The sequence below is a fragment of the Fusarium mangiferae genome (assembly GCF_900044065.1).
Source record: "Fusarium mangiferae strain MRC7560 genome assembly, contig: FMAN_scaffold001, whole genome shotgun sequence".
NCBI classification, from domain to species: Eukaryota; Fungi; Ascomycota; class Sordariomycetes; order Hypocreales; family Nectriaceae; genus Fusarium; species Fusarium mangiferae.
In genome coordinates, this window is record NW_024573921.1 from 4,051,507 (window position 1) to 4,079,445 (window position 27,939).

At 51.3% G+C, this 27,939-nt stretch overlaps 8 protein-coding genes across 8 annotated transcripts; 4 read left to right on the forward strand and 4 right to left on the reverse strand.

The window, feature by feature from the left end:
* Positions 1–266: 266 nt before the first annotated feature.
* Positions 267–3,371, reverse strand: FMAN_01815 (uncharacterized protein; the record flags this gene model as incomplete). Its single annotated transcript, XM_041823233.1, has 1 exon — positions 267–3,371. The coding sequence occupies one exon, from the start codon at positions 3,369–3,371 to the stop codon at positions 267–269; it is 3,105 nt and encodes a 1,034-aa protein (XP_041677162.1).
* A 605-nt stretch (positions 3,372–3,976) lies between these two features.
* On the reverse strand, positions 3,977–5,623 carry FMAN_01816 (putative subtilisin-like serine protease; the record flags this gene model as incomplete). Its single annotated transcript, XM_041823244.1, has 2 exons — positions 3,977–5,206; positions 5,258–5,623. The coding sequence occupies 2 exons, from the start codon at positions 5,621–5,623 to the stop codon at positions 3,977–3,979; spliced, it is 1,596 nt and encodes a 531-aa protein (XP_041677163.1).
* A 2,984-nt stretch (positions 5,624–8,607) lies between these two features.
* FMAN_01817 (putative beige protein homolog) lies at positions 8,608–16,625 on the forward strand (the record flags this gene model as incomplete). Its single annotated transcript, XM_041823255.1, has 6 exons — positions 8,608–11,194; positions 11,239–11,636; positions 11,682–15,597; positions 15,649–15,806; positions 15,858–16,544; positions 16,593–16,625. The coding sequence occupies 6 exons, from the start codon at positions 8,608–8,610 to the stop codon at positions 16,623–16,625; spliced, it is 7,779 nt and encodes a 2,592-aa protein (XP_041677164.1).
* Positions 16,626–17,012: 387 nt separating this feature from the next.
* On the reverse strand, positions 17,013–17,292 carry FMAN_01818 (putative NADH2 dehydrogenase (ubiquinone) 9.5K protein, ubiquinone-binding; the record flags this gene model as incomplete). Its single annotated transcript, XM_041823268.1, has 2 exons — positions 17,013–17,056; positions 17,106–17,292. The coding sequence occupies 2 exons, from the start codon at positions 17,290–17,292 to the stop codon at positions 17,013–17,015; spliced, it is 231 nt and encodes a 76-aa protein (XP_041677165.1).
* A 380-nt stretch (positions 17,293–17,672) lies between these two features.
* FMAN_01819 (uncharacterized protein) lies at positions 17,673–19,198 on the forward strand (the record flags this gene model as incomplete). The annotated part of the gene is made up of 4 exons (XM_041823279.1): positions 17,673–17,814; positions 17,866–17,976; positions 18,026–18,723; positions 18,773–19,198. 4 exons carry the CDS (start codon positions 17,673–17,675, stop codon positions 19,196–19,198), a joined length of 1,377 nt encoding a protein of 458 aa, XP_041677166.1.
* A 1,605-nt stretch (positions 19,199–20,803) lies between these two features.
* Positions 20,804–21,586, forward strand: FMAN_01820 (uncharacterized protein; the record flags this gene model as incomplete). Its single annotated transcript, XM_041823290.1, has 2 exons — positions 20,804–20,806; positions 20,858–21,586. 2 exons carry the CDS (start codon positions 20,804–20,806, stop codon positions 21,584–21,586), a joined length of 732 nt encoding a protein of 243 aa, XP_041677167.1.
* A 1,740-nt stretch (positions 21,587–23,326) lies between these two features.
* Positions 23,327–25,966, forward strand: FMAN_01821 (uncharacterized protein; the record flags this gene model as incomplete). The annotated part of the gene is made up of 2 exons (XM_041823301.1): positions 23,327–23,376; positions 23,431–25,966. The coding sequence occupies 2 exons, from the start codon at positions 23,327–23,329 to the stop codon at positions 25,964–25,966; spliced, it is 2,586 nt and encodes an 861-aa protein (XP_041677168.1).
* A 412-nt stretch (positions 25,967–26,378) lies between these two features.
* Positions 26,379–27,872, reverse strand: FMAN_01822 (putative serine O-acetyltransferase; the record flags this gene model as incomplete). Its single annotated transcript, XM_041823312.1, has 1 exon — positions 26,379–27,872. One exon carries the CDS (start codon positions 27,870–27,872, stop codon positions 26,379–26,381), a length of 1,494 nt encoding a protein of 497 aa, XP_041677169.1.
* Positions 27,873–27,939: the final 67 nt, after the last annotated feature.

The window sequence follows — 27,939 nt, forward strand, 5'->3', positions numbered from 1 at the left end:
ATTCGCGATGCCTCAATCGACCCCGTGACTCAAGTATCCGGCCTCAATTAATGCTATACAGTTTATGGGATCATTTCGCAATATTGTCTCAATGAGCTTGCGTCTAAAGGCATGTCTTGATACGGGGGGAAAACCTGCAGTCAATGACTCCTCAGCTAAGATATATACAAGAGTATTGATGACCTGCTGCTGCATAACTGTCCACTCCTTCACTAAACATTACTCTTCCCATACCGGGTTACTTCAGCGACTCGCACATGTGGCATTCAAAGAAATGCCGCTGGTGAACTGCCAAATCCACTACTTCTACCATCTCCTTGGTTCCGCCGGCTACTCAAAAACAGGTCTACCATCGTCTTGCTGCCCATCGCTTGAGCATCAGACTCTTGATCCCTCATCGCGTCTCTTGGCTGTCTCTCTATTGTCTGAGCTCTGGCCGGATACTTCAGGCCAGGGTCTCCTCGAAGAGCAGGTGGTCCGTTCCTAGGATGTTGGATATTTGTAAGAGCACGAACCCCCGGGCTTGACTTGGTTGGTGAGCCTTGCCAACCAGTGACTCGTGTCCGGGACCGCCTCTTGTTAATAGATTCCTCCGGGGTCGAATTGAGACGTCCTATTGTATTTAGTGATCGCATTCGCGGCATCTCCTTCACCAAACCTGTGTCTGGAATGTGTCCTCTTGAGCCGACACTTGGCAGAGATGGCACCGCTCGCAACGTGCTCCTTGGCGGTATAGATGGGGGCCGCTCCTTGGTATAAGTATTGGCTTTGTAACTCGGCGCTGCATTCTCGTCGTACCCTATCAAGACTTGACGCGTTGATCTTGTCGGACTGTCTCCACCTTGAAAGGTTTGCGCATTGCCCTTGACGTTGCTCAGAGGACTGCGGTTCATTGCCGCATCCTTCGCAGGTGCGAAGTGCTCAGGCGTTGAGCCTATGGAAGCGTTTTCTCTAACATGGCCCAGTGTTGGAAGTACATCGTTCCATTTCTCTCGCTTCGTGGGTGTCAAAGGTGCTTCGAGCTGTGACACTTTTGAGCTAAGCCAGGTCTTCCATTCTACAGAACTCGCTGTAGATGTATCTCGTTGGTGTTGACGGCGTGATAGTCTGGCAGAAACCTCTGGCGGCGGTACGGGATCATTATAGATGCAGGTCGCATTCTGTCCCATGGTGTTCTCCGAAGCTGACTGCACCGGATTTGCATCATCGCCCGTACAAGAGTAAACACTTTCCGCATCCCCCACTTGCAAGTCCTTCCCTGAAGATGGGCTGCTCCCTTGACGCGTCGGGAGGCACAAGGTCGATAGCGAATGTAGATACCTTGATCCCTGAAAAGCGTCTTGTTCGTCTTCAGAGTTCATCTGGCTTGCTCTTAGAGCGCGACGATAAGGACTTGGGGAGCGGAACGATTGACAAGAAGGACTTGCGAAAAATGCAGAGCTCCTTTGGGTGATCGTCCTGTGTGGTTCCAGGCCCTGGAGTAGAACACTAGTACGCTCGCTTTCAGAGTGAGTCCTATCGTCGCTCCAATCCAATGCAGCCGTGTGTTCGACTATAGATGCGTGGCCGGCTTCGGGCTGGTGCTTGTTCTCGTGCTCGGGGACCTCAGTGGCTAAGCTTGAACTTCGAGAAGAATGACCCCCGTTGTCCCTGAAAACGTTATCATCAGGCCGAACGCACCGAATGGTGGAGCAATCCCATTGTCTGTTGGTGGGATAACTATCACTATTGCCGGTGTTCGTTCCTCTGGAATTTACAGAGCCTGGTTGAGACTGCAAGACCCTATCCGTCGGCTCCTTGCGTGCAAGTCGCTCCATAAGGGCTGAGTAGACACGTTCGCTGTCAACCGACATGTCTGCAATCATGTCTCTAGTTTGCTGCTCCAGGTATTCGATCGATCGAACTGATGAAGGAATATGCGTACCATTCTCTTTGATCACAGAGAGGCGCTGCCTCTCCCAGTCTCCAAGAGTCCCATGGCTTGTCACTGTATTTGTCATCGAGTTCGTCCAGCTGGTGACGCGAGACTTGTCATCTGGAATATGCTGGTCGCCGTCTCCAAAGCTTTCAACGCTACCTTTGCGAGACCTGAGTTGTTGGTTGGACGGTACGTCGTGCAGAGAAGGCACATGCGATGTAACCTGAAACATGGATGCTTCTTCGGTCGACTCAGCATCCCTAATCTGCAAGCAACTTTCTGCATCCGAATCCTTCTCCACCGCGCCTTGTTCGTGTTCATGCTGGTCTGAGTCCTCGGAACTCTTTCCTCTGCCAAACAGCCCTCGCAGTCGGGATCTGAGCCCATGAGATACCTTGCGCGCCGTCTTTCGGATGCCTCTCTGCTTTGAACTGGAGATAGTAGAAAGGGCCGAGACTGCCGTGTTGTTGCTGCTATTGCGCATCGACTTCCGGAAGGGAGAGCCTTCGCTTTGTGTGTGCTTTGGGCGTAGTAAAGAAGACGATTGACTCTTTTTCGCATCTTGTTCTTGTATCTGTCGGAATCTCTCTCTAGCAAGTTGAACTGCCAGATCATGATCATCGGCATGGCTGCTTGACCGTGACGCCGCCAGCCGTCGCCGGGTTTTGAGGAAGCTCATTGATGTAGAAGTTCTGAGACTCGCATTGGGGGGCATCGCAGCCTTTAGCTGTTCATTTTCGCTGTTCGCAGGCAGACGTCGAGAAACTGTAGGCGGCTGGCGAGTCCTTGCAGACCACGTCTTACTAGAAATTGTCCCTGTCTCTGCATGCGAGGAAGTCACCATTGACCGGGACTTCCTAACCTTTTTGTAGGACACATCCATCGAAGCAGCATTTTCTTCGGGGTGGTAACACGAGTCGGGTGGCTGCAGCGTCTCTAGGTAACGTCGGGTAAGGGAGAAGTTATCTGGTCGTTCGTTATGGAACGACAGCGTGGATGAGGGTCTGGCGTTTGCTTTCCCAAAAGCATGGATCGCGGAAGTTGCTTTTGTCGGAGAATCTCTTCCACCATTCGCTCTCGATGCAAAATTTCTGCGTGGGTGAGCTGACGGCCCGGTAAAGCGAACGCTTTTCTTGCGAGCGATGTTTGAACTGCCATGGCCGCTCAGAGCACTGTCAGTCCGCTCCGGGCTGTGTCTGATGACGCTGCCAGTGCCATCACTCCTGTCTGTGTAGAAGCTCGCAGGGTCCCGTGGGAGTGGCATTCCCTCACTACTATCCCTATCTTGAGCTCGTTGATACGAGACTACAGCAGCAATGTTGGCATCTCGTTCAGCCCTGACAGGATTGATGGATTCAAGATCGCGCATGGGACTGCGGGCGACAGAGTTGGTCGATTTGCTTCGACTCAGCGGACGGCGATTCTTCTTTCGAGAGCTGTTACGTCGCAGCATTTCTCATAAATGTTCGGATTTGCAACTGCAAATAAGAGTTGGGTATGAATGAAGGCTGACTGTAGACTCGAAAACAACAATATGAAGGATAGAGTGATGCCTTGTTGGTGATGACACCATATGAATAGGTAGCACGAGAGACAGACATGGCAAAGAATGACTCAACACACTTGAGGTAAACATGAGGAAGGAACGGGAGGGCATTTGTATCGTTCGAAGATGGAAGGAACTATTCGCAGGTGAGCAACAACGAAAGAGCCTTGCCTCTGGCACAAGCACCTCCAAAGCACCTACCCTCCCTCAGGTGCCCGCCTTATCGGTGATGGTAAGATAACAACATGCACATGAACAGCACAGAAAGCAAACGTCACGAAGCAGAAAATTGATCATGTAATGAGGAGATGTATTGTAATTGAGCAAGCCTAAATCTAACCTGCCCCATGGACTAACCCATGCATCCAAGCGCGCAATGTGATGACAACTGGTCATCTAGAAGAGCAAGCGCCCCGATCAATGTCATGTAACCCAAACCAAAAAAGACCCATAACAATCCGTAATCCCAGCATAATGTGTACCCAATGCACCCAGTGATAAGATTATAGATCTTACAGGTTGAGCTCCTTAAGGAACTCCTCAAGCTCCTCATCGACGAGCTCATGGATCTTCTTGGAGAACTTCTCGGCCTTGGAGCCAAGCTCCTTGGCACCAGTGGTCAGCTTACCAGAGACGAGGTTGACCTCCTGCTCGACAGCGTGCTTGATCTCCTCAACGCGAGAAGAGGGAGCAGCCTTGACCTTGTAGCTACCAGCCTCAACAATCTTCTTGTAGTCGCTGCAGCCACCACCGTTCCAGGCGAGCAGGTTGGGGGTGTCGGAGGGAATGTCGGAGAGAGCATCCTCGGTGGCGACGGAGATAAGGTTCTCCTTGAGCTTCTTGGGAGTGATGGAAGCAAGAGCGTACTCGGAGTCCTCAGCGGGCTGAAGAGAGAGGTAGTAGGCGAGGAGACCAGCAATGTGGGGAGAGGCCATGGAGGTACCAGAGATGGTGTTGACAGCGTACTTGGATCCGATCCAGGTAGACTGAATGTTCAGACCGGGAGCGAAGATGTCAGTGCACTTTCCGTAGTTGGAGAAGTAGGCACGGCTGTCATCAAGAGCAGAGGCACCGACGGTGACGGGCTCAGAAGCAGCAGCGGGGGAGTAGTTGCAGGCATCAGCGTTGTCGTTGCCAGCGGCGACAGCAAAGTGAATACCAGTGCGGACGGCAGCGTTGACGGCAGCATCGAGAGCCTGGGTCTTACCACCACCAAGAGACATGTTGGCGACGGAGCCCTTGAAGCCCTTTCGCTTGCCGTCCTTGGCCTTCTTCTTCTGCTCGAGATGGCTGGTGGCAGCGAACTCAACACCCTTAACAACGTCGGACATGGATCCGGAGCCGTTAGATCGGAGGACCTTGACGGCATAGACGTTGGCCTTCTTGGCAACACCGTACTTCTTACCGGCGACAGTACCGGAGCAGTGAGTACCGTGACCGTTGCCATCCTCATCGGCATCGCCAGAGGGAATGGTCTTACCCCAGTGGGCACGACCCTCGAAGTCGACGTGGTCGACATTGGTACCAGTGTCAACAATGTAGGCATCGACACCCTCACCACCATCGGAAGAGTAGAGGTACTTGTTGAAGGTACCGAAGTTGAGGGTGTTGCGGTGGGAGATACGGGCAAGACCCCAAGGAGCCTGTCGCTCGGTCTCGCCGTCGCACTTGTCCTCAGTGATCATGTTCTGCGAAACAGGGACCATGGTGTGGACAAGAGTGTCTCGCTCAATGAACTCGACCTGGTGGATGTTAGCTTCTGATGATCATGAGGCATAATGGGAGATACTTACGTCAGGGTGGTTTCGGACCTTCTCGATCATGGACTCGTCAAAGTGGCCAGCATAGCCCTTGAAGGCATCACCGATGTCAAAGGTGTGCTTCAAGCCAGAGAAGGTCTTGTCTGTGAAAGGAATGGAGCGCTTTCGCAGCTCGAGGCGCTCAGTCTCGCCTTGCTTGTGTGCGTCCTGAACCCACATGTGATGGTCGCTGGCAGCGGCGTGATCAACATGGTCCTTGAACTTGATGATGTACGAGTCTGGGATGGTCTCGGCATCGATGGAGCTCAGGATGGGAGCGGCCTTGTCGTGGACTGTGCCGACGCTGAAGGAGGCAGCGCTGGCGACAGCCGCCATAGAGAGGGTGAGAGCGGACTTCATGGTGACGAAAGGCGCAATGACGAAGCTGAAGCGACAAAGCTTGTGTTTGGTCTACCTGCGACTCAAAGACAGAAAACAGATGGACAAATTGATGTCCTCGACCGTCTGAATAGATGGAATCAGACGAGATCGATACTTCAGAGGATGGGGAGAGAGATGATGGATATGGATGAGATGATGAAAGGAAGAAGAAGCGATGGCGGCAGCACCTGGGGTAGATAAGCAAAGCACGAGCAGCGTGCGACAGCTCCAGTGTTGCCTCAGCGGGCCTGGGGGACCCGGCAGGAGGGTGTGACGCATCCATCGCTAGGATGGGCGATAACACAGTGGCTGAGGACCGAATATGGTTTAGCGCACGTTCTAGAGGACCAATGGCCGTCACCGAGGCAATGCGATAACGGCACCTGTTTGGGCCAGGTACCTCTTAGCTCTCATGACGGGCCGTGTGAGAGTTTGGCCATGCACTGAGTTCAGAAGGCCGAGGCGGGCTACAGTTCAGCCGTCTTGACCCGAGGAATGGTCATGATGAAGACGAGGAGCATGTTATGAGGGCTTTTACTGAGAGTCAAGGAGATGCAGTGATTGCTCGAGCACCCATTCACCGCTTTTGATCGTTTGAGAGTCAACTGATGGCGAGTCTTTGCCTCATGTTGACGAAGGCTGACAACCCGGTCGTGTTTGTCCGCCTCGTTTCGAGTCATGGCTCATGGATAGGCTCTCGGTAACGAGAGCGAACACGACACCACTGTACTCAAGGTTGAGAGCAAGATTTACTTCTCATGCATGCTTATTCGTTGACGATTCAGCCTTTTTATCAAACTTCACAGGTTATCATGTGTCCTTTCCATTATATTCCCGGCGTATCTTCATCTCAACGGAGTATTCGCTCCTCAAGGCTGATCCATTACAGTTACTCAGCCATAAACAGATACAGTTCATCATGAATACGCAAGCTCCCTCACACTGTGCTACCTCAGGCAGATCAAAGTATCCTGCTCGCGCCGAAACCAAGATCCACCCAGACAGGGTGAGCTTCAACAAGTCAGGTACCTTCCAGTTTGCGGTGTTTGCAGCCAAAAACAGGTGTCTCTCTACCCAGTGCTAAAACGTAGAATGCGGGGAGCGCCTTGGCTCCGATTGGCCCCCACTGACCTAATCCGCCTGATCCATCGAGTCAGACGACGTCCCTGGCACGTGCCCAGTGTAGCATGCCCATGTCTCAATTCAAGCGCTGTTCGCTCCAAGCCAACGCCGGCAGCGCCTCACCACCCCAGTCCGTTCCCAGGGATAAAGTGACCTTTTGTCTTGGGGAGATTCGATTCCTTGGAAAGACAACACGGCAGAGAGGACGTCATGATTCACTATGCGAAATTGATAAGCCATTTCACGGTATCCATTCATCATCTCACCAGGCACCCAGAACATCCGGGGCTTAACGTTGGCCAGTGCTTTGCTCTCTGTCAATGCACGCCAGGCACCTTGAGCTCCAAGCTCGGGTGAGGTACATACGCATGCGTAGCGCGACTGCATCTGGTACATCTGGTACATAGCTCTCGGGGAGCTCTCCACTCTCAAGTATCGGCAGCAATTTGTTATCTCGCCGGCTCAGATAACGCCATTAAGCAGCACTTGTAGCTCATCCTAGACGTCGGACGACCGAGCTGCTCAACAAACTGTCTGATTATCAATTCTTTGTCCAGTAGATAAGCTGATGCCTACCTGTTTGAGATAAGGGTTAACGAATCTCGGAACATCTATGGTTTCAATCATCCCATGATCGACAAAGCTCCTGATCTATTTATGATGATGATTAGCTACTATTGTACTCCGTAAATAACAGTAAGTTTTGTGAATTAAGTTAATGCCTAGGCGAAAGCAACACAGAAGTCAGATGCCTTTATACATATATTAAATCGGCATTGTTTTTTAAGTCCATGGCTCTATAGCCCGCCTTGCTTATAGATTCATGCACCCTGGAGCTGAGCAGCACGACCCTGATTTGAGGCCAATGTCGCATTCGAAGCATGTTGCCTAGCCTATCGTAATCACCCAGATTAATTGTCTGGGAATATTTACGCAGAGTATTTACGGCTGTGCATTGTTTGTCTTATTTTAAGCTTCATGATGTTTCCCGTGTTCATCGTATTCTGAATTTCGCAGCATCTTCTACTTAACAAGCATTCAGCAAGATCTGTATGTTTAATGCAGGACCAATCTTCAAAGTGACACGAAAAGGCCCTATTTTCCATAGATCTGTATTCCAATTTTACAAAGAGATAGCAGGACCAGTGGTTACACAACTTCATGGCATCTGTATGACATGCTACATGTTCGTACGAGCTACCCTGAACCAAATATCGACGTCACCGAGACATGGCGTTTCAAACAAGACAATGTCTCGAGTATCAACACGATATCCAAAATTCACGATGAGTGGACCGATGTAGTTCATCTTTTGTAAAACCCTTACATTGAAACCCTCCTCCTTATGCAGGTGTGGAGGTTTCCATCAGGTGCACGCGTTCATGTCACTCCAACACCGTGACTCGAGCTTCGTCAGCTCAGGCGATCCGCTCAAAAGTAGTGGCACTGACAGTATGGAGTGAGGGGCTGCCTTCGCCACAGCCAAGCCACACCTCCAAGGCTGACCCGAGTTACAGTATTGAGCACAGGTAGTCCAGGCTCCAGTCGTGACCGTTTGTTTCAAGACACCTTCGCTAATTTTCAGCTTCAAAGTCTGTTGGACGAGTTTGAGTCCCGATACCTCCCGCCGATCTTCCTCACAAATCGCCGAGTCCCGTGGTCGTGTTCTGTGCGCTGTCCTTCCCCTGCAAGAGAGCTTCATGCGCCCCGCGCCGGTAGCTCCAACAAGTTCTAAATCTTACTCTTCGATGCCTACGACGACTGATAACGGCCTGGACCCTTGAAGGGCTCAGGGGGAAAGGTTGCTTCTGGAATGAACCCGTGATAAAACAATCCACACAATGGCGTCAATACCAAGAAGATACCGGTCGTCCACTTCGGCCTCAAACCCTCCGAACAGCAAGTCCTTCGAGATAATAAAGGGCTTGCTCGAAGCTCTGAACCTCGATACGACTCTACACAAGCAAGACGGATACCCCCAAATACCGCCATTGTTACGAAAACTCCGACATATTATCCAGCATATTTCTGCGACGCACTCGCCCGTCCTCCAAGATGACTTTCGACACGCCGATGGCTTCCAAACCATACTCAATCTGCTGCGAGCCTTCTCAGGCTACTACGACCCCGATAAGCGAAGCGATGCGGATATGCTTGCTCTGTTCAAGCTGCTAGGAGACTGCCTCAACCTCCTCTCGGGGGCGCTGCGCGGACATTCAGGGAACCGACGTTTTTTTCGATATCGAGTCGAGGGAGGCGGTTGGGAGGCTTTAGAACAAGTTATCGCAAGCATAGGACTCGGTGGGGCTGAGCCTGATGCTTGGATAAGTTGCCATGTCTTTGGCAAGCTGCTCGCCTTTTCCCTCGACGACGAAGCCCTTGATCTCCTATGCCAATCAATCGCGAAATCACTTCGACCCGACGACGAGAATTCCCCAAAAGAAGAAGAGGATGATAGCGCTGAAGAGCAATGGGATCTTGTGCTGGCCAAATCTGCCGAGAATATTACACCTGGTGTGAAGGAGGTTGTCAATGCTAAGACCATAATACGGCACCCTGAAATTCTGAGAGCAGTTGTCAGCTTCTGGATGGCCATTCCTCGAATGAAAGATGGCCTCGCAAACCCCGCCTCTCTACTCGTCCTGGAGACAATTCACGGTATCATCGCGGTTTCTATATATAACCGGGCTGCCGTCCATTCCACGGGTGCCTTGTCACAATTCTTACGGGTCGCCTTCAATGTCGATTCAGCACTTAGCCCACCTGAGCGAGAGAAGGTTTTGGGGATCTGCAAAATGCTCATGTTTTTGGGTGTCAATGAACCTGCCGATACACAATTCCTCTTATCAAGGCCTGGTTCTGAAGCGTCCGAGTTCTGCTTACAGATGACATCAAAGCATTCCGGCCCTCCATTCTTCCAATTCGATCTCTCATTGCACGGCCATTCGTCCCTTGAATTGGCGAGTCTTGGTCGATCGTTTCCACCACAGTCTAGTGCGGGTTACACGTTTACAGCATGGATTCGAATAGACAGCTTCGATCCTACTGCACACACAACAATATTTGGTGTCTTTGATTCCACACAAGCATGCTTTCTGCTGATGTATCTTGAGAGGGATACTCACAACTTTATCCTTCAAACATCTGTTACCTCCAACAAACCTAGTGTCAGGTTTAAGTCTGTTTCCTTCAAAGAGAAGAAATGGTACCACATTGCTATTGTGCATCGCCGTCCAAAGGCCTTAGTTACTAGCAAGGCGTCACTCTATGTGAATGGTGAATTCTCAGAACAAATTCGCTGCAACTATCCCCATCTCCCACCTTTGTCAAATGGCGCGCACGATAGCTTTGCGTCGTTCAACTCGAACCAGAACAAGACGAACCCAGTGCAGGCCTTCATTGGTACGCCCAAAGACCTTTCGAACCAAATAGGACCTGGACTTGTGTTCTCGCGATGGTCGCTTGCCTCGGCGCATCTGTTCGAAGATGCCTTGAGTGATGACTTTTTGGCAGTCCACTATGGTCTTGGGCCACGATACCAGGGCAATTTCCAGGACAGCTTAGGAGGCTTTCAGACCTATGAGGCATCAGCCACCTTGGGACTGAGAAACGAGATCGCACATCCTGGAAAGGGAGAGACCTCGGACATTATAAGGGCTGTCCGTGAGAAAGCAGGCTCATTGTTACCAGAGTCCAAGATCCTCCTCAGCATTCTTCCTTCAGCCACATTCCCAGAAAATGTGCAATTCTATGACACAGGACTGTTGAGGTCGTTGCCGCGAAACTGTGCTCGCAATCTCTTCCGAGCATCAAACCAAGAGGGTGCTCCTCTAGCCATCAATTGTGCGGTGCCAAGTCTTCCGGATTCTCTGTTTAGAGTTCAAGGCCTTCTGCAATTCCGAGGCAGTCCCATAGTCGCTGTGCCATCGTACTTGGACGAGAACCTATGGCGGCTTGCTGGTTTTACTCCGTTGGCTTTGAAGTTGTTTGAGCGAGCATCGTCAATAGAAGAGACAGTGAGATCGGCAGAAATGTTGTTTTACTGCATTCGACAAAGCTGGAGGAACAGTGAGGCAATCGAGAAGGATAATGGATATGGAATTTTGGCGATGCTTCTCCGCGTCAAGCTAGGCTATGACCGCAGCAGTGGCGACTCAACTGTCACCCGACTCCAGGTTTCTAACGAGGACCGCGATCGGCTGGCGTTTCAACTACTGAGTCTCATCCTTGGCTTCGTTGGATATAACCACACAGAACCAATGGAGTCCTTCATCATCAACCCCCTTGCGTATCGCATCTTGCTCATTGACCTGGACATCTGGCGAAAGTCGGCGCCTCGGATCCAAGAGCTTTACTATAAACAGTTCGTGACATTCGCAGTTAAGAGCAAGTATCACGAATTTAACAGTCGGAGACTGATAAGGATGAGTATGTTATGTCAACATTTTGCGAATCATGCTAATCGTTCCTAGGAATTGTCAAGAGGCTGCTCGATGCCATGAAAGGAGAGGTTGTATCAGAAGACACGATATCTCACTTCATGGGCGCTTTCGAAGTCCTTGTAGCGTCCAACTTCAGCCAAGAGGTCATGCGATCGCTGTCGCTTTTCATCACATACGCCTTCCACTCACAACCTTCCTCTTTACCACGAACTCCACGACCTCTTTCGGCCATCTCTAGATCAAGCACTCCAGTTCCACGACGACGAGGCACGCCGACTGATCCCACCTCAGCTGCGGTTGCCTCTGGGTTGAAGTTCTTGACCAAGAAGCAGCTTGGTGTCAAGGTTCTTAGCATGTACTCGCGCATTCTGTGTGAAAAGGGCAACACAACGCACATCAAGAAGTTTGCCCGAACTGTCACAAACAAGGTGAACAAGTCGTTCTGGTGGTTTCTTCTTTGCTAATATCTATAGTGGCTGTTGTACTTACTGGCTGAAGATGATCCGGAAGTCGTTGTCCACGGTTGCAAGATCCTGGCGCGTCTCCTCGTTACCCATGGCTCGAACTATACCTCGAAATTCGCCGGAAAGTCGGGAGGCTTCATCATCATGTCAAACAGACTCAAGCGATTTTGGGATATGCCAACTCTGTGGCCCATTTGCTTCAGTATCTTGTTTGGTTACGATGTGGCTGAGATCAACTTTGACAGGAATTTCGACTTCTTCAGTCTTTTGGAGACATTCGGCAAGCGAAAAGTCGTATACCCAGACTCATTGTCCGTCATTACTGCCATGCTACAGCATGGTCTGAAGGATGTGATGAGACATCAGGATGATCCAGACTCGCCGGCAACACATATAGACCCATCTTTCGCGCTTAAGAAGCACGCATCGTCCACTGAACTACGCCCGCGAGCAAGCTCCATGAACTTGGCCACTGCTCTTGAGACACGCTCCAACTTCTCACGAGACAGTGAGCGAGTTGCAAGCTATGCTAGCGTGCTACATACTGTTATTCGCTTCCTTTCAGATCTTCACGCACGCTCAACAGAATTCAGAGACTTTGCTTTGAACTCAGAATGGGTGAGACTCTTGCTCTCAGCACTCTACCCAGTCATCGTTAGCGCCGATGCGGTGACACCCGAAACCGAGTTGAACTCTGGCGATACGGCGCTGACGTTTGAGGGGACTGATGTTATTATTCGTCCAATTAGTGGTAGTGCTTCAAATGCCACACCTATTGTACGAACGACAAGCGTGGATCCGGTGCCGTCGCCTCAGTCAACACCACCAAAGGGCACACCACTGCGAAGAGCATCGTCGTTTATCCTACTCACCCAACAAAAATCACCAGTTGGACCTAGTCCAGCTCGACTGAACCCAGCGCTGCCTTCGTTGCGATCAGCACCGAGCAAGAAGCCTAGTAGCGATATCTTGGATGGGCTCTTAGAGCTGGTGGTGAATGTCTTCATGGACCAGCTTCTCGCACGGAAAGATTTCCCAGGGTTTGGCCTGTTCACTAAAGTCCCTCCTGGGTTCCGTGAACACCAAGCGTACTTTGAGTCTTATATCTTGAAGCATGTGATTGCCCAATTGACGAATAATGTTCAGCTCAATCAGAAAGCAATATGCGAGCCTCGTGTACTGACCAACCTCTCTCGATTCTGCACACATATGTCGGAGGCCATCTTTGAAGGGTGGTTCATGAATGGCGCCGAAGCTATGATTGACTTTGTTGGCATGCTCCTCGAATTTCTGCAGCGTCCGGATATCTCGAACCTCAAGAGTGTCCGACTTTGCAGCCAGGCTGTCGCCACAATCCGAAGCTGTTTACTCAGGATCATTCTTTTGAGATTATCAGATCTTGACAACCAAGAAACCACTTTGGTAGAGGCCAAGCAGTTTATGGACAAGATGGTGTACTGGCAGATGTCAATTCTCGGGTGCTTTACCAGCGAGGATGAGTTCCTCAAACTCTTCTGGTACCAGCTCTACACGAAACTCATTGGCGACAAGATGCCCCTTCGTATTGCGGCAGCTAACTTCTTACGCATTATCTTGGTGCAGAAGCCAGAAGAATCTGCTACGCTAATCCGCTCTTGCATGTCGCCAGACCAGAAGCAACTTACGAAGGACTTTCAAAAGTTGACAGGTGTGGATGATGAATCATTCGTTGACTGGGTTGATAAGCACCGCCCATCACTAGATGTCCTCTTCTTTGGCGGTATGTCCAAAACATGGGAGGATTTCGTCAGTTTAGAAAACGTGCGAACTTCGGAGACAGCCAAAGTTCGTCTCGCCAAGCGCAAAGATAAGCTCAGATCCTTGCATGCGGAGAGCATCAGTACAGAGAAGATTCTCATCAGTCACGATATTGGTAACAGCGCCTGGATGAAGAGCATCTACAACTCTGAGTACTTCAAGTATCAGAGACTCATGCAGGACCAACAAGATGACCTAGTATTCCTAAGCGCGGCTTACACCAAGATGGAGCGGGATCTTATGAGGCCTGGTGCGGTGTTCAGTGAGGCAGCTACACCCAAGTGGAAGCTTGATCGCACAGAAGGACGAAATCGAATGAGGCTGAGGGTTCTACCGGATTTTACGATCAGCAAGGATGAGTATCAACCGAAGAGGAAGGCGAGCGAGGTGCTACAGACTCTCCGGATCAATACATCGGCCAGTCCAGCTCCTTCGATCCAGGCCTCTGCTGTGACGCCGACGAGACCAAGCGCTGCATCGGCTCTGGATGGAAGTACTGAACAGCCTCAATTCACGGAGGAGCCAGAATCCACCGAGCCAGCCGAGCAACCTAGCTCTGGTGTTGCGCCAGAGGATGACTTTGAGCTTGTGGACGATCCTAATGATCCCAACGAAGGAGATGAAGGTTTCGAGGACAAGAACCGCAAAGTGATGCGACGATTGGAGCGTGGAGACCAAGTTCAGTCTGCATACAATATCTCACGCATCATCGGACTGGAAGCATGTGAGGGAATCCTCATAATTGGCAAGGAGGCCCTTTACATAATGGACAACGTGTTTCAGTGTGCCAACGGCGACATCGTCAATGTCTGGCAGGCTCCTCCCGAAGAGCGAGATCCTTTCTCTCAGATCGTCACGGATGCTAAGACATCTGAGAAGCGACAGAACAACAAGGAGCAGGAATCGAGGCATTGGCGATGGCAGGATGTTATCAGCATTTCGAAGCGCCGGTTCCTGTTCCGAGACGTTGCGATTGAGGTGTTTTTCACAGATGGCCGAAGTTATCTCCTGACCACGATCAATCCTGTGGTGCGAGATAACCTGTTCGTGAAAATGCTCAGCAAGGCACCCCACACAAGCGGCGCAAACACGCTTCCGAACCCTGAAGATGCTTGGCGCCTGGAGTCTCTCAAAGTCTTTGATGAGTCGCCCCAAGGATTTGGGTCCAAGTTCGGCACATTCTTCAACTCTTCGCCTTGGAACCCTCTCCTTAAGAAATGGCAGAAGGGCGAGATCTCCAACTTTCACTATCTCATGATGGTCAACACTATGGCTGGAAGGACGTTCAATGATTTGACTCAATACCCAGTCTTTCCCTGGGTTCTGGCTGACTATACAAGCGAGGACTTGGACCTTGATGATCCCAACACTTTCCGCGATCTGTCAAAGCCAATGGGTGCCCAGACACCGAACAGAGTTGGAGGTTTCGTTGAGAGCTACAATGCGTTGGCAGAGATTGGAGAGATTCCTTTCCACTATGGTACACACTACTCTTCTGCCATGATTGTCTCATCATACCTGATTCGTCTACCGCCATTTGTTCAATCATACATCCTACTGCAAGGCGGAAGCTTCGACCACGCCGACCGTCTGTTTCAGTCGATCCCAGAAGCCTGGAAATCAGCCTCGTGCAAGAACAAGGCTGATGTCAGAGAGCTCATCCCTGAGTTCTACTGTCTCCCTGAATTCTTGACCAACGTCAACGGCTACAACTTTGGCAATCGCGAAAGCAACGGCGTTAAGGTCGACCACGTTGAGCTTCCACCATGGGCTGAGGGTGACCCGAGGATCTTCATCGCCAAACACAGAGAAGCGCTTGAAAGTCCGTATGTGAGCGAGAACCTACACCAGTGGATTGATCTGGTCTTTGGCTACAAGCAACGAGGTGAAGCAGCTGTGGAAAACCTCAATGTGTTTCATCATCTCTCGTACCGTGGCGCCACGGATCTGGACAGCATCACGGATGCAAAGGAGAGGGCTATTCTAGCTGGTGTGATCCACAACTTTGGACAGACGCCTCATCAAGTGTTTATGAAGTCGCACCCTGCTCGAGAACACGTCAAGAGTCCAGTTAGACGATTAGACAGCAGTGTGTTTTCGCTGGGCTGTCTACCACATCCACTCCTTGGTAAGGGCTCTGCTTGCTTTGAACCCCAGACATCACTAAACGATATAATAGAAAGCCACGAACGAGTAGCCTCCCTCATCCACGCCTCCAAACTCGACCGGTTGCTGTGTGCCTCTCCATTCCGCCTCAACTTCCCTCCATACGACAAATTCCTTGAATGGGGATTCGCAGACAATAGCATTCGCTTCTTCTTCAGCGACAATCGAAAGGTAATGCATAAACTTGTCCCTCCATCTGGTCCCATCGCTAACTCAACAAAGCCTGCTGGACTCTTTGAGAACCTCCACATTGGCCAGATCTCATGTGCTTGTTTTGCCGACTCCAAAACCTTGATCACTGCTGGAGAAGACTGTGTTATTTCGGTATATGCATTACAGACTTTACCTGGAAAGCCGGTTGAGCTACTGCCGAGGTCCAGTCTTTTTGGACACAAGTCGCCTGTCACAACAATTGCAGTCAGCAAAGCGTTCAGCACGCTTTTGACTGCTTCTGCAGATGGGCAAGCATTCTTGTGGGATCTGAACAGACTGTCGTTTATTAGAAAGCTGCCATTGGTACGACCTGTCGAGTGTGCACGTATCAACGACATTTCGGGCGAGATTCTTCTCTGCTCGGGACCTAACGTGATACTGTACACCCTCAACGGCACACTCCTTCTGGAACAGAATGTCTGCTTTGAGCAGGACGACTACATCCACTCATGTGCTTTTTACGAAGGTGCTGGAAACGAATGGCTCGACAATTACTTGATCTTCACGGGCCACAAGCGCGGCAGAGTCAATGTCTGGCGACGCAGTATCGTCGGCAGTCGATGGACGCTTGAGCTCCTCAGGAAGCTTGACCATGTCGACTATAAGAACGATAAGGGTGGCAACACAGAGGCAGGCATAACGTGCATCAGTCCAATGCCAACATGCGTCTACACAGGAGATGATGACGGTCGAGTTGTAAGTGTCTCCTCCTCTCAATAATGTTCCTCCAGCTAACAGAGCTAGTACGAATGGAATCTACTAAGCAGGGAAAGATAGAGTCTTTCCCTACCAAATCGGACATCAGTTCGATATGACCACCGACATAGCCTCGTATGATTAAAGAGGAGGGGGATATTCTGTTTTTTGGCTTCTTGCACATTACTACGGCGTTTCCAGCTTGACGTTTATACGCATGCTTAGAAAATCAACGACTCGCGCACACCCTCACACAACACACACACATATATAGGTATTGAAATGTAGACAGCCGGTGGAAGGATTGATTGTAGAAAAATCGAATTGAAGCGTCAATTGCTGCTGGATCTTCTCGTCCCTTCCTCTATGATATCCCTTCTCTCCCTCGTATCGGGAAACGCCGTAGTTTGTACAAAAGTGTGCTCCTCGGAGCCGTGATATTTCTTTCTTCTTTTCAGTTCGACATGTTTAGTCGTCGTAGCCGGTGAGTTGTTTCCTGGGACCAGAGGGGACTGTGTATGTTAGTCTCGCATTGGAGGATTGAGGCCGAGGGGCACGCACTTGGATAGGTGACGGGAACGGGAGGAGCATCGATATCGCCAAAGTAGTGTCGGATTGGAGGAACAATTGGCATGGCGACGGGGCCTGCTGCGCCGATGATGACGGACCAGAAGAGGGCGGGACGCTCGCGGGCTGCCCAGCGGCAGTACTTGAGGGGAGTTTGCCAGAAGAGAGGAGCGGCAGACATGGTGGCCTGTATCAATTAGCACAGAAGATAACAATAGCGTATCGGGAGTGAGGCCATACTCAATTGACGATGTGATGTTTGTCGTTCAATCTTGGTGGTGATGATGGTCTCGAGCAACGGTCCAATCGTATCCTCGGAAAAACCAAGCCGCGGGCATCGGATTATTTCTCACTGTATCCGCACTGAACAGAGCTGCTCTAGAGTCGCTGCCACAAAAGGACTAGCGCTTCCGCAGTTTCACATCCCGTTCCCCCACTGAAGGCTACGTATCCCTAAGACGCCAACGCAAGCTACCACGCTCCGTAGGTTCCACTGAGAGCTACTCGCAAGCTGTCCAAACTTGCACCAAACACTATAACCCCCCAACTCAGAACCACACAATGCGGTCACTCTTGAGCCTCGTGGTCTTTCTCTTCGCGGCGCTGGTTTCGGCCGTGAGCACAACTGGTAATAGATTACTGGTCATTCTCGATACGCCCAAGGACAAGGAGGCGTATAGTACATTTTTCCGCGATCTGTCTGGTATGAGCCTCTGCGCAGTATTGGGGAGATGGTGAAGCTTACAATTGATAGAACGGGGTTATGATATCACGTATGAGACACCAAAGAGCGATGCTTTGACATTGTTCAAGTACGGCGAGAGGACTTATGATCATTTGGTCTTCCTCCCCACCAAGATCAAGGGTTCGTCATGTCTTGTTCCTTGAGAATGCAGCTGTACTGACTGGTGTAGGTCTGGGACCCAATCTAACTCCCAATGCCATCGTCGACTTCATCAATGCCGGCGGCAACATCCTCCTGACCATGTCTGCTACCCACAAGGTCCCTGTTACTCTCGTCTCCGTCCTCGACCAACTCGACGTTACCATTCCCGCTGAGCGCAACGGCAAGGTCGTCGACCACTTCACCTACGACGCTGTTTCCGCCGCCGAGACACACGACACCCTCGTCCTCGATGCTCCCCGCAACGTCCGTCCCGGTCTGAAGGACTACTTTGAGATTCCCGGCGCATTCATCTCTGTTCCCCACGCCATTGGCCACACTCTTGGCTCAGGACCTCTTCTTACACCCGTTCTTCGAGCGCCCCCTACCGCTTATAGCTACAACCCCAAGGAGCAGGGTGATACTGTTGAGCCTGATGAGCTGTTTGCTGCTGGAAAGCAACTTGCGCTTGTCTCTGTCTTCCAGGCTCGCAACTCTGCGCGCGTCACTGTCGTTGGTGCTGCTGAGATGCTGCAGGACAAGGCCTTTGACACCAAGGTTACTCGACAGGGTGGAAAGGCTATTTTCCCTGCCAACAAGGAGTTCATCACCAACCTGGCTGGCTGGACTTTCCAGGAGCTTGGTGTTTTGCGAGTTAACAAGATTGAGCATCACCTCAAGGGCGACAATGAGACCAACCCTGAGCTGTACCGCATCAAGAACGATGTTGTATGTAAAGACCTCCCGTGGCACGATTGGCCTCACTAACATTTCACAGACCTACAGCATCTCCGTCTCCGAGTACGCCTGGAACGACTGGCAACCCTTCCACCTCCCTGAGGGCGACCACCTCCAGCTCGAGTTCTCCATGCTGTCCCCTTTCCACCGCATCTCCCTGAAGCCCATTCATGTCGGCGAGGACGAGACTGTCTACGGCACCGACTTCGTTCTTCCAGACCAGCATGGCATCTTCAACTTCATGGTCAACTACAAGCGACCTTTCCTGACCAACGTTGAGGAGAAGCGAACTGTCAGCGTTCGACACATGGCTCACGACGAGTACCCCCGAAGTTACGTGATCAACGGTGCTTGGCCCGGTCTGACTGGCATCTCAGCTACTATTGTTGGATTCCTGTCATTCTGCATCGTGTGGATGTACAGCCAGCCTGTCAAGTCAGTCGCTGGCGCTAAGAAGACGCAATAGAGGATGGAGCAATCAATGTACGAGTATTTGTTGCTGCAACGTCACGATTAAGAGTTCGTGGATATGTTGTATTGTAGAGTGGGACCAAAAGTGAAATATAGAATGCGCATTTGTTTTCCTACAGCTATTGAAGTGTTTACAGTTCCCTGATGTATGTGACTTGAGATACGAAGATGTGATGCTCCCTCAGATTAGCTCTCTTGGGTTCTCACTGACAACTCGCGGCAGTGGACAAGAAAATGCCCTGCAAACATCCTAGATGATGCCCGCCGCTGTTGCCTGCAAATTTGGCTTTTTGGTCGATTGATCATCACCGGGCAGCAAATTCGTATCTCAAAGCATTCCCTCTGTCCCATATGTCTCCCCCGAAGGCCAAGCCTGCTCCGATTGAAAACTATATCATGCGAATCACGAGTGTCTCTATATTCCCAGCAAGCACCTCCATGGGAGGGTTCGCAGAGGAAGAGAACGACTTCACGCAAAGGAAATTATCGTCACTGCGGCTACTCTAGGCACTTGCGAAGAATACATGAATGAAAAACAAAGGAAACAACTTCAAGGTCTGCTCAGATCTCTGTTCTTGAGTGAGGTACATGTTCGCAACAAAAGTCAGTTTCCCCGAAGGGCATACCGAGCAAGTGAAGTGAATCGCCAACTTTGGTGTGTGAAGCAGTTATCATCACCGCAGACCAGCCCCCACGAGCCAAGTACAGGACGAGAGGAAATGCAAAAACGCCGAACTCCAACGCCAACTCCAACGCCCGCAAGAAAAACAACCCCAAAAAGACCCCTCCCAGGCCAAATGGCCTGGGACCAAAAAACAAGACGAAAAAGCAAACACAAAGGAAATAAAAAGCAAAACCAACCCCCGTGGTCAAATGACCACCCAAAAAAGCGCGAAAGCAAGAGCAGGAAAGCAAAAGCGGAAATGCAAGTTAGTACATACATACCGAGTCACTTGACTGAGGGGAGGCGGGCGAGGGAGAGGGCGAGTTCGGGGTCGGGGAGGAGGGAGGTGAGGTGAAGGCATGGTGTTGAAGGTCGGGCAAGGTCGAAGAGGTGAAATGCGAAAAAATAAAAGAGAAAGACAAAAGAAAGGTCACTATGCGAGAAGAAAGAAGCTGTCGAGTCAAGCAGTAAGTGTCGAAAGCAACAAGTGTATAGCAAGGTCAAGTCCAAATCGCAAGTCGAGAATGCGACAGGTTGATGAAGAAGAGGAGAAAAGGCCGGAGGAACTGGGAGAGAAGCCCTCTATTTATAGCCGTTCAGAGTGAGGAGTGATTGCGCATTCAGAGTGCGAGGGTTTACGCTGAAATTGAACGTTGGGTGTGGTGTTGACGGACGTCGCCAGCTGCCAGCAGCTGTCAAGATATCCAAAATCGTTGCTGAGGTTCAAGTCGCGCTGCGCTTCGCGTTGGAGAATGGCAAGGCTGTGGGGACGTGCGCAAGCTCGACCTGTGGCGCTGTGGCACAAGCGGGGATTTGGAGCAAGGCTGGTGTGGCTGCGAAAACTTCCGCCGTTGCCAGGTCGCGATCGCCAATTCAGCTTCTGCAATTACGTTGCTGTCCTCACTTCAATCCCTTTGACGCCGCGCATCCGTCAAAATGGTAAGTCCATGCTCCGTTTTTACTGCGAGCAGCTTCAGCTAATGATCTCAGGCACGAAACTCGGAAAAGGCTCAGTCTATGCTGTTTCGCTTCCGCGAAGCCCAAGCAGCAGACCTAGGCATCATCGACGCCGGCCGCACACGTCGACCCAAGCTCATCACCGAAGTCTCAGCCATTCCGGCCTGTGAAAAATGGCGCGGCCAAGTCTTGAAGGAAATCTCGCGCAAGATGTCACGGATTCAGGATCCTATCCTCAGCGACTACCAGATCCGCGATCTCAACGACGAAATCAACAAGCTCATGCGCGAGAAGCACATGTGGGAGATTCAGATACGCAATCTCGGAGGACCGAACTACATGCGCGGCGGGGGCAAGATCTACGATGAGCAAGGACGCGAGATACCCGGTAGTGGGAAAGGCTATAAATACTTTGGCAGAGCGAGAGAGCTGCCGGGTGTGAAGGAGCTGTTTGAAGCAGCGAAGAGCCAAGGCGAGGAAAAGCCGCTCGAGGAGAGGCATGATATGAGGCGGAATGTTGACGCAGCGTATTATGGGTATGCGCCTGATGAGGAGGATGAGGAGATGCTGGCGTATGAGGCGGAGAAGGAGAGGCAGGCGGTTGAGCACTTGCTCAAGACGGGGAGTAAGGATGTGCCGGAGGGGTGGGAGCCGCTGCCGGGGGATAGTGGTGATGGGATTACGTGGGATTTACCGACGTTGGAGGAGGTGCAGGAGGAGTTGATCGATCGGAGGAGAAGGAAGCTTTTGGGGCAGTTGTGATGTGTTCTCCGTGTATCATCGGAGAGGTCTACGGGGACGGGAAGTTGTATTGTATTGTTGGTTGTTGGATCAGTTGAGGCTAGGTGATGGTTCACATTTACGGCGTTCAGGACGGTTACTTATTTACAGGCGTATGGGTTCACTATGATATTTGTTAAAAAGAATATCTTTCCAATCTTACATCTCACCCCTCTTAGGCGACATCACCAACCCGCAACTGAAGCCATGCCCCGAAGCTGTGGATAAGCGGTTATACCGAGCTGTCAGTTATAGCTGTCACCCGGATATCACAGATTCCGGGTATAACACGGACGAATTATACATCCACCAAACAAAAACAGCTCGAGTTACAGTTACAGTGTGCATGAACCGCCAGGGGTGTTTTAAACCCGTCAACATTGCCTGTTTCGTTTCACACACCAATGAACTCTAATAATATGTCATCCACAACGTCAAGCGAGATATTCACATTTCAAAGGGAATGTGGAAAAAAAGGATTTTGTTAAGAGTGACGATCTTCATTGGTGATACCCCCCTTGCAACCCCTGTTGTGAAGGAGAGACCCCTGAAGGTCCTGAAGCTGACGGTGAAGCGCCACGCAGGTGAGTGTGCAGATGACGCCTTTTGGTCCAGGGGTCAGAGAGATAGATGATGATGGAAGTGGTTATCTGATTTAAGAAGAAAAATTGGCACTTCGAGGTTATCTGGATTATTCAATGAAGCGAAATCTCTAACTTGATCCATAGAATTCGCATTGCATGGATGAGACGTGGGTGTGTGACGCTGTTTCATTTCGTACCAAAGTGATCGACAGTCTTGTCTTGTCTTGTCTCTCCTCGCCCTGTCAAACAGCGTCTCCCCTCTCCCTCTTGTCTCGGGAATCTTCTCGTATCTCACTCCTAATAAACGCCCTTTGCTTATGTACAATCATGTCAGCCTTGCCTGTGCCTCTCGTGTAATACCGAAGATCAATTCTCTGTGTAGTACAATCTTTGATGATCAAACCCATTCTCTGATGTAAATCACTAGTTTCCTTTTCTATTCTTGGCTCTCCCCTTTTCTCGTCCATTCACAATTCGAAAAAGTGACCCCGCGGCTGAACGGCGCCAAAAACGCCCAGAAAGGAAGAGAAAAAAAAACCGTCGAGCCCCTGAGCTTGTGATGTACCTGCAGCGCCCTGACTAGCACCCTACCCGTCTAAATCCTCTGCATCCACTCTAGTGATGAAAAGAGTAACGCTGGGCCCCTATTACGGTTCAATTCAATCACTTGCAGAGAATTGATCAGCGAGAAAAGTCTCTTGAAATATATGTTTATTCTCTATCTATCCTCTCTTGTTTTGTGATACACTGTTTGTTCTTGAGGTGTCTAAAATTGGATATTCCTTCAGCTAGTGGCTGTCTTGTTAAATTAATCCACTCTGGTCCCTTTACGCCTCGTGCCCCCCCTGGCCTTGGCCTTTTTAGCACTTTACCCCCCTAGGTTGTGGGCTGTGGAGACCCTTTAGGTACTTTACGGTAAGTGCTGCAGCCCAGGCTTCTTCTTCCCGTTCTTCTCGGCAACGGTCTCGTCTTCTAGAAATATGCACAGAAGAGACAGACCAGGCCAATGTCTCTGTCTCTGACTCTGTCTTTACATCATCGTCATTCCTAACTACGTTTCAATTCAGTCCTTACCGTCACATGCTCATGATATAATTCCTCAGGTCTCTTTTTCCTCTCCTCTTCTTCTCTTTTCGAGATGGTTTCGTTCTTTGGCCTCAAGCTTGGAGGCGATAGGAAAAAGTCACAGTAAGCCTCCTTTCTCTCCAGTCTCCCATTTACAGCTTTGCTGATATTTGCCAGGGACAAGAAGCTAGCTTCGAAACAAATACAGCATTTACACCGGAATGAAGAATCTGTCTCGTCAACCCCCAAAGACCTCCGCCGACAGAGTAACTTCTCCCGTCCAAATCTCGCTCGCCCTGGTACTTCCAGCTCTCATCTCGACCCACCAACGCAATGGAAAGCCCCTTATATGAACGGCGCGGGAGGTGCTTCCTCCATGGTAGACCTAGGGGCACCGCGAGCACCAGGAATGGGAAATCCGCGGTTTCACTCATCAGACATAATGCTCAACACACGCTTCGGTAATGGTAGTTCTACGAGCCTCGTTGCGCCGGGCGCAAGACCTGGCTCACCTACACGTCCTGGGACGGCCATCTCGACAAAGGAGCCTGAGAACCCCTTCAACATTCACTTCGGTAAAGATTCTGTCAGCAGTATACCGCCGACGCCCCAGGATGAACCAAGGGGCCATGCAGAACCCTTCGAATTCAATCTCGGAAACGAGATTAAGGAAATCAGAAACAAAAGCCCTATTCCTACGGCTAACAATGGATATCCATCTCCTCCACCCTCGATCGTCAACGCTGAGCGATCTTTCTCGCCGGACCCGCGCCCTTCGAGCAGTCGTCAGAACGTGCCCACCGCCCCTAGCCTTCGGAACCCCAGCACTGCAGGTCCAATGTCTCTCCCAAGCCCGGCTGTATCAGTTGCTAGAAGCGACGATGTATGGGAGCCGCAGCCTCCTGTTATTCGCAATGTGACAGCCAAGCGCGACACTTTTACCTTTCATACGCCTAGACGGCAGAGCTTTACCATGGACATGGAGACGCGTGAGAATCACAAGCCGATGGTTGAGGGGCTTGCTGGAAACTTTGCGGGATTCGACTTTGGTGAGACTGTTAGGAAGGGCAGTATTGGAAGCAAGAGCTTGGATACTTCGACTGAGGGTGGAGTGAGTCCTACAGACACCAATGTGAAGCCCAGGGTGCTCGGAACAGCGAGAACTGCTAGTCCTTTAAGAACCATGCAGTCGAGTCCAAGTCTGAGCATGATTGATACAGCATTGACACGGGCTCGGACTGCCAGCGATGCCATGTCTCCTCTCTCATTGGTATCGTCGTTGGCATCCGCGGCAGCAGAGGAGGCGCCGCGCATACAGACACCTCAGCCTTCTCAGCAGGCAAAGCCGACTCAACAGCCTCCCAAGATTCTCCAGCCCGGCCAGCTCTCAGAACCTCTTCAGGCGATCAGACCAGTCTCACCCTCGCGCTCTCCTCAACCTTCGCCTCTTTCTCAACCTCCTCAGCAGAACTCTCCAGGACCATCTCCGATTCTCTCCAACTTCCCAGGTCGATCACCGTCTCCGCCAATGGTTGAACCTCATTTCCCTCGATCTCCCCCCCGACCACTCATCCAAACCGTCCAGCCATCACCCCAGTACCTGACAAAGCAGTACAAGGCCTATCAACCCCCAGACTCTTCTCCGCCAACGAAACCACTCCCGTCGCCATACCGGTCACCTACCGCTCCTCTCCCGCCTGTACCACCACCTCGCTTGAATCCTGGCAACAGGAGTAGGAGTAACACTCCCGATACGGCGGTGAGTGCGAGCCCAGGTTACATGAACCGACCTCTCGAGCCTCCGCCTCGTGGCTTCCGTGCCCGAACTGACTCCGAGCCACGACTTGGCCGACCTCTCCGGGTTCCAGCTCCTCTTGTCGACCGCTCGGCTACCCTTCCCATGGTTGGACCAGGACCTCGAAGTGCTGTTGGTCCAGGCTTTGATGAAAGCGGCTTCGTCCGTGCTGAGCGTCTTCCCGAGCCACCACGAACAGCTAGTCCTTTCTCACAACAAAGCCCAATGGAAGGTGAATTCCCCGTTCAAAAGGGTCTTCCTCGAGGTCGCCGGCCTCAACCTCCCGAGATGCAAAGCCCCGAAAGGCCCTTTGGCCTGGAGCCAAGAAAACAGCGCCGCCAACCTCCTATGTATCCTCCGCCTAGAAGCACAGAGTCACCCGTGGCCGACTCACAACTAGATGAAGTCTTGAACCAACCAGGCACACCAAACTGGAACGACTTTGACCGCGCTGAAGCGCACAAGTCCGCTATCCCAGCTGCTCTCTCACCTTTCCGCACGCAATTCGCTCGATCTCCCACACAAGCTACCGACGACTCGTTAAGCCCACGCCTCGCACAGTATGCTTCGTCGCCTATCTCAGACACACCTCCCAGTCTACCTTCACCATCCTTCCCATCGCTACAAAAGTCCATCTCCAGCTCGAGTGAAAACCTCGCGCGTACGTTTGACATGATGTCCGATGCAAACTACGAGCGACATGAGCAGAATCAAGCTCGCCCGCTCATTTCACCTGTGATGGCAGACTTTGTGCCGCCGAGAGATAGAGACCGCAGCAGGACTCGCGTTGAGGCAAAGAGAGCGCCTCCTCGTCCTTCTCCAATCACTGTTCCTCCATCGCTGGCCGCAGGAGCAGAGCCCACGAGGGTCAGAACTCCTAACCCGGTGGTAGATGCCTTCAATCCTGGCTTCATCTAAATGGAATAAATCAAAGCGAATCTTCTTTATATCTCAGCGAGTTGGATTTTCAAAAAAGAGGCAAAAGACCCTCATGACTTTTTCTTTTCTTATTTAGCTGTCGCTTATTCCCCCTTTATTTTCTTCCATCACATTTTCTTCTTTGGATATGGCGTCTTTCGCTTATAGATCTATCACATACCCCCGTCCCTCGCTGTGTCGCTTTTACTTTCATTTCTTTTCTTTGTATATAGTCATCATCATTATCATCGGGACATGATTAGTGGATAATGTCTAAGGAATACAACATCCGGTGCCTTGAGCCTGGATCTTACATGACTACCTAAAGTGTGCTTAAAGCGTGATTGAGATGCGTTGCGACATTGAAAACCCAAGACTGACGCCAGTTTTACATTGCGATAGAATACATTTGCTAGCCGAGGAACATGCGGAGGTTGTTACCGATGTACTTGAGATCTAGGAGGAATGTGTCATGGCCAAACATGCTCATCTCCTCGCTCAACTCAACGTGCGTTACGTTCCTGTTTCCAGCTAGACGGACTGCTTCAGCTACCTCGCGCTGCTGCCATGCTGGAAAGAGGATGTCACTTGCGACGCCCATAACCAGCGTGGGGGTATCGCGCAGCGGTGCGAGGCCGAGAATCAGATCTTCAGGGGGTCGTGAGCCCGGTACGACAGTTGCGTCTGAGGGATCAGGGTGAGAGCCGGGCTGTTCCTCATAAGGCTTGTTAGGCAGAGTAAGACTGCATGCGTCGGGAGAAAGGGGGGAAGCTTCTCCCGAGGCAAGGTTCTTCTCGCGCTCTTGACGACGAGCACGAGTTGCGCGCTGATGCTCAATACCCAAATCGAAAAGATCCATAGCCTTGCTGACGTACAACAGACTGTTGGGATCGTAGTTCAAGCACCACTTCTCACCCGCATGGTCAAGATACGTCTCAATGAGAAAGTCCGGACATAGCGCAGGCGGTTTACTCGAGTCTGCCCGACGACGGCCAAAGCGCTGCTCCCACTCCGGTCCAGAGCGATACGTGACCGTCGCAATCTCACGTGCAAGCTTCATGCCCGCATGAGGAGGAACCTTTCCATAGTAGAACCCGCGATTCCAGTTTGGATCCATCATGAGGACTTGGCGCTGTGTGTGGCGCATGGCGATACTGTACGGGTGAGAGCGTGCGCAGCCGCTGATAGAAACAATGCGGCCTACGCGCGAGGGGAAGAGAACGCCAGCAGCGAGGGATTGCATTCCGCCCATTGACGAACCAACGGAGGCGTAGAGTTTATCGATGCCGAGATGATCGAGAAGACGGAATTGAGCGCGGACCATATCGTCCGTGGTCAAGATGGGGAAATGGGTTGCGTAGCGCTCTCCATTGCCTGGATCGACACTACTCGGTCCCGTAGAACCGTTGCAGCCACCGATGACATTGGTGCAGATAACGTGGTATTTGTTCGTATCAAGCGGTCCTCCTGGCCCAATGAACTTCTCCCACCAGCCAGGCTTTGTGTTCGCCTCTGTAGAGTGCGCATGCGACGAAGCGGATAGACCAGTGTGAAGAAGAATAGCATTCGATTTATCAGCGTTGAGCTCACCCCACGTCTCGTACGCAATGTTGAACTCGGGAAGGACGCCGCCCCAGTCTAGCATAAAGGGTTCTTTGCAGAGATAATTCTGCGTGGCGCCTGAGGTGTACGAGGGCTCGGTATCGTCGTCGGTCAAGCGGGCAGAACGGGATTCTAGAGCGTCGAGGCAGGGGAACGACATTGCTGGGTTAGATGCGACGCCCGACTTCCGGGGGGCAGCGGAGTGAAGCTCTCGGACCCTCGGGGCGAGACATGTTGGGCGGACATGTCTGAGGGATGTTTGGAGCTGGCGAGTTGAGCGCACGAGAGACCTTGTGGACCTCATGGTGGTATGTGAGTGTGAGGAGGAAAGATTGTCGTCGCTTGGGGGGAGTTGAGCTTCATGTTTGTAA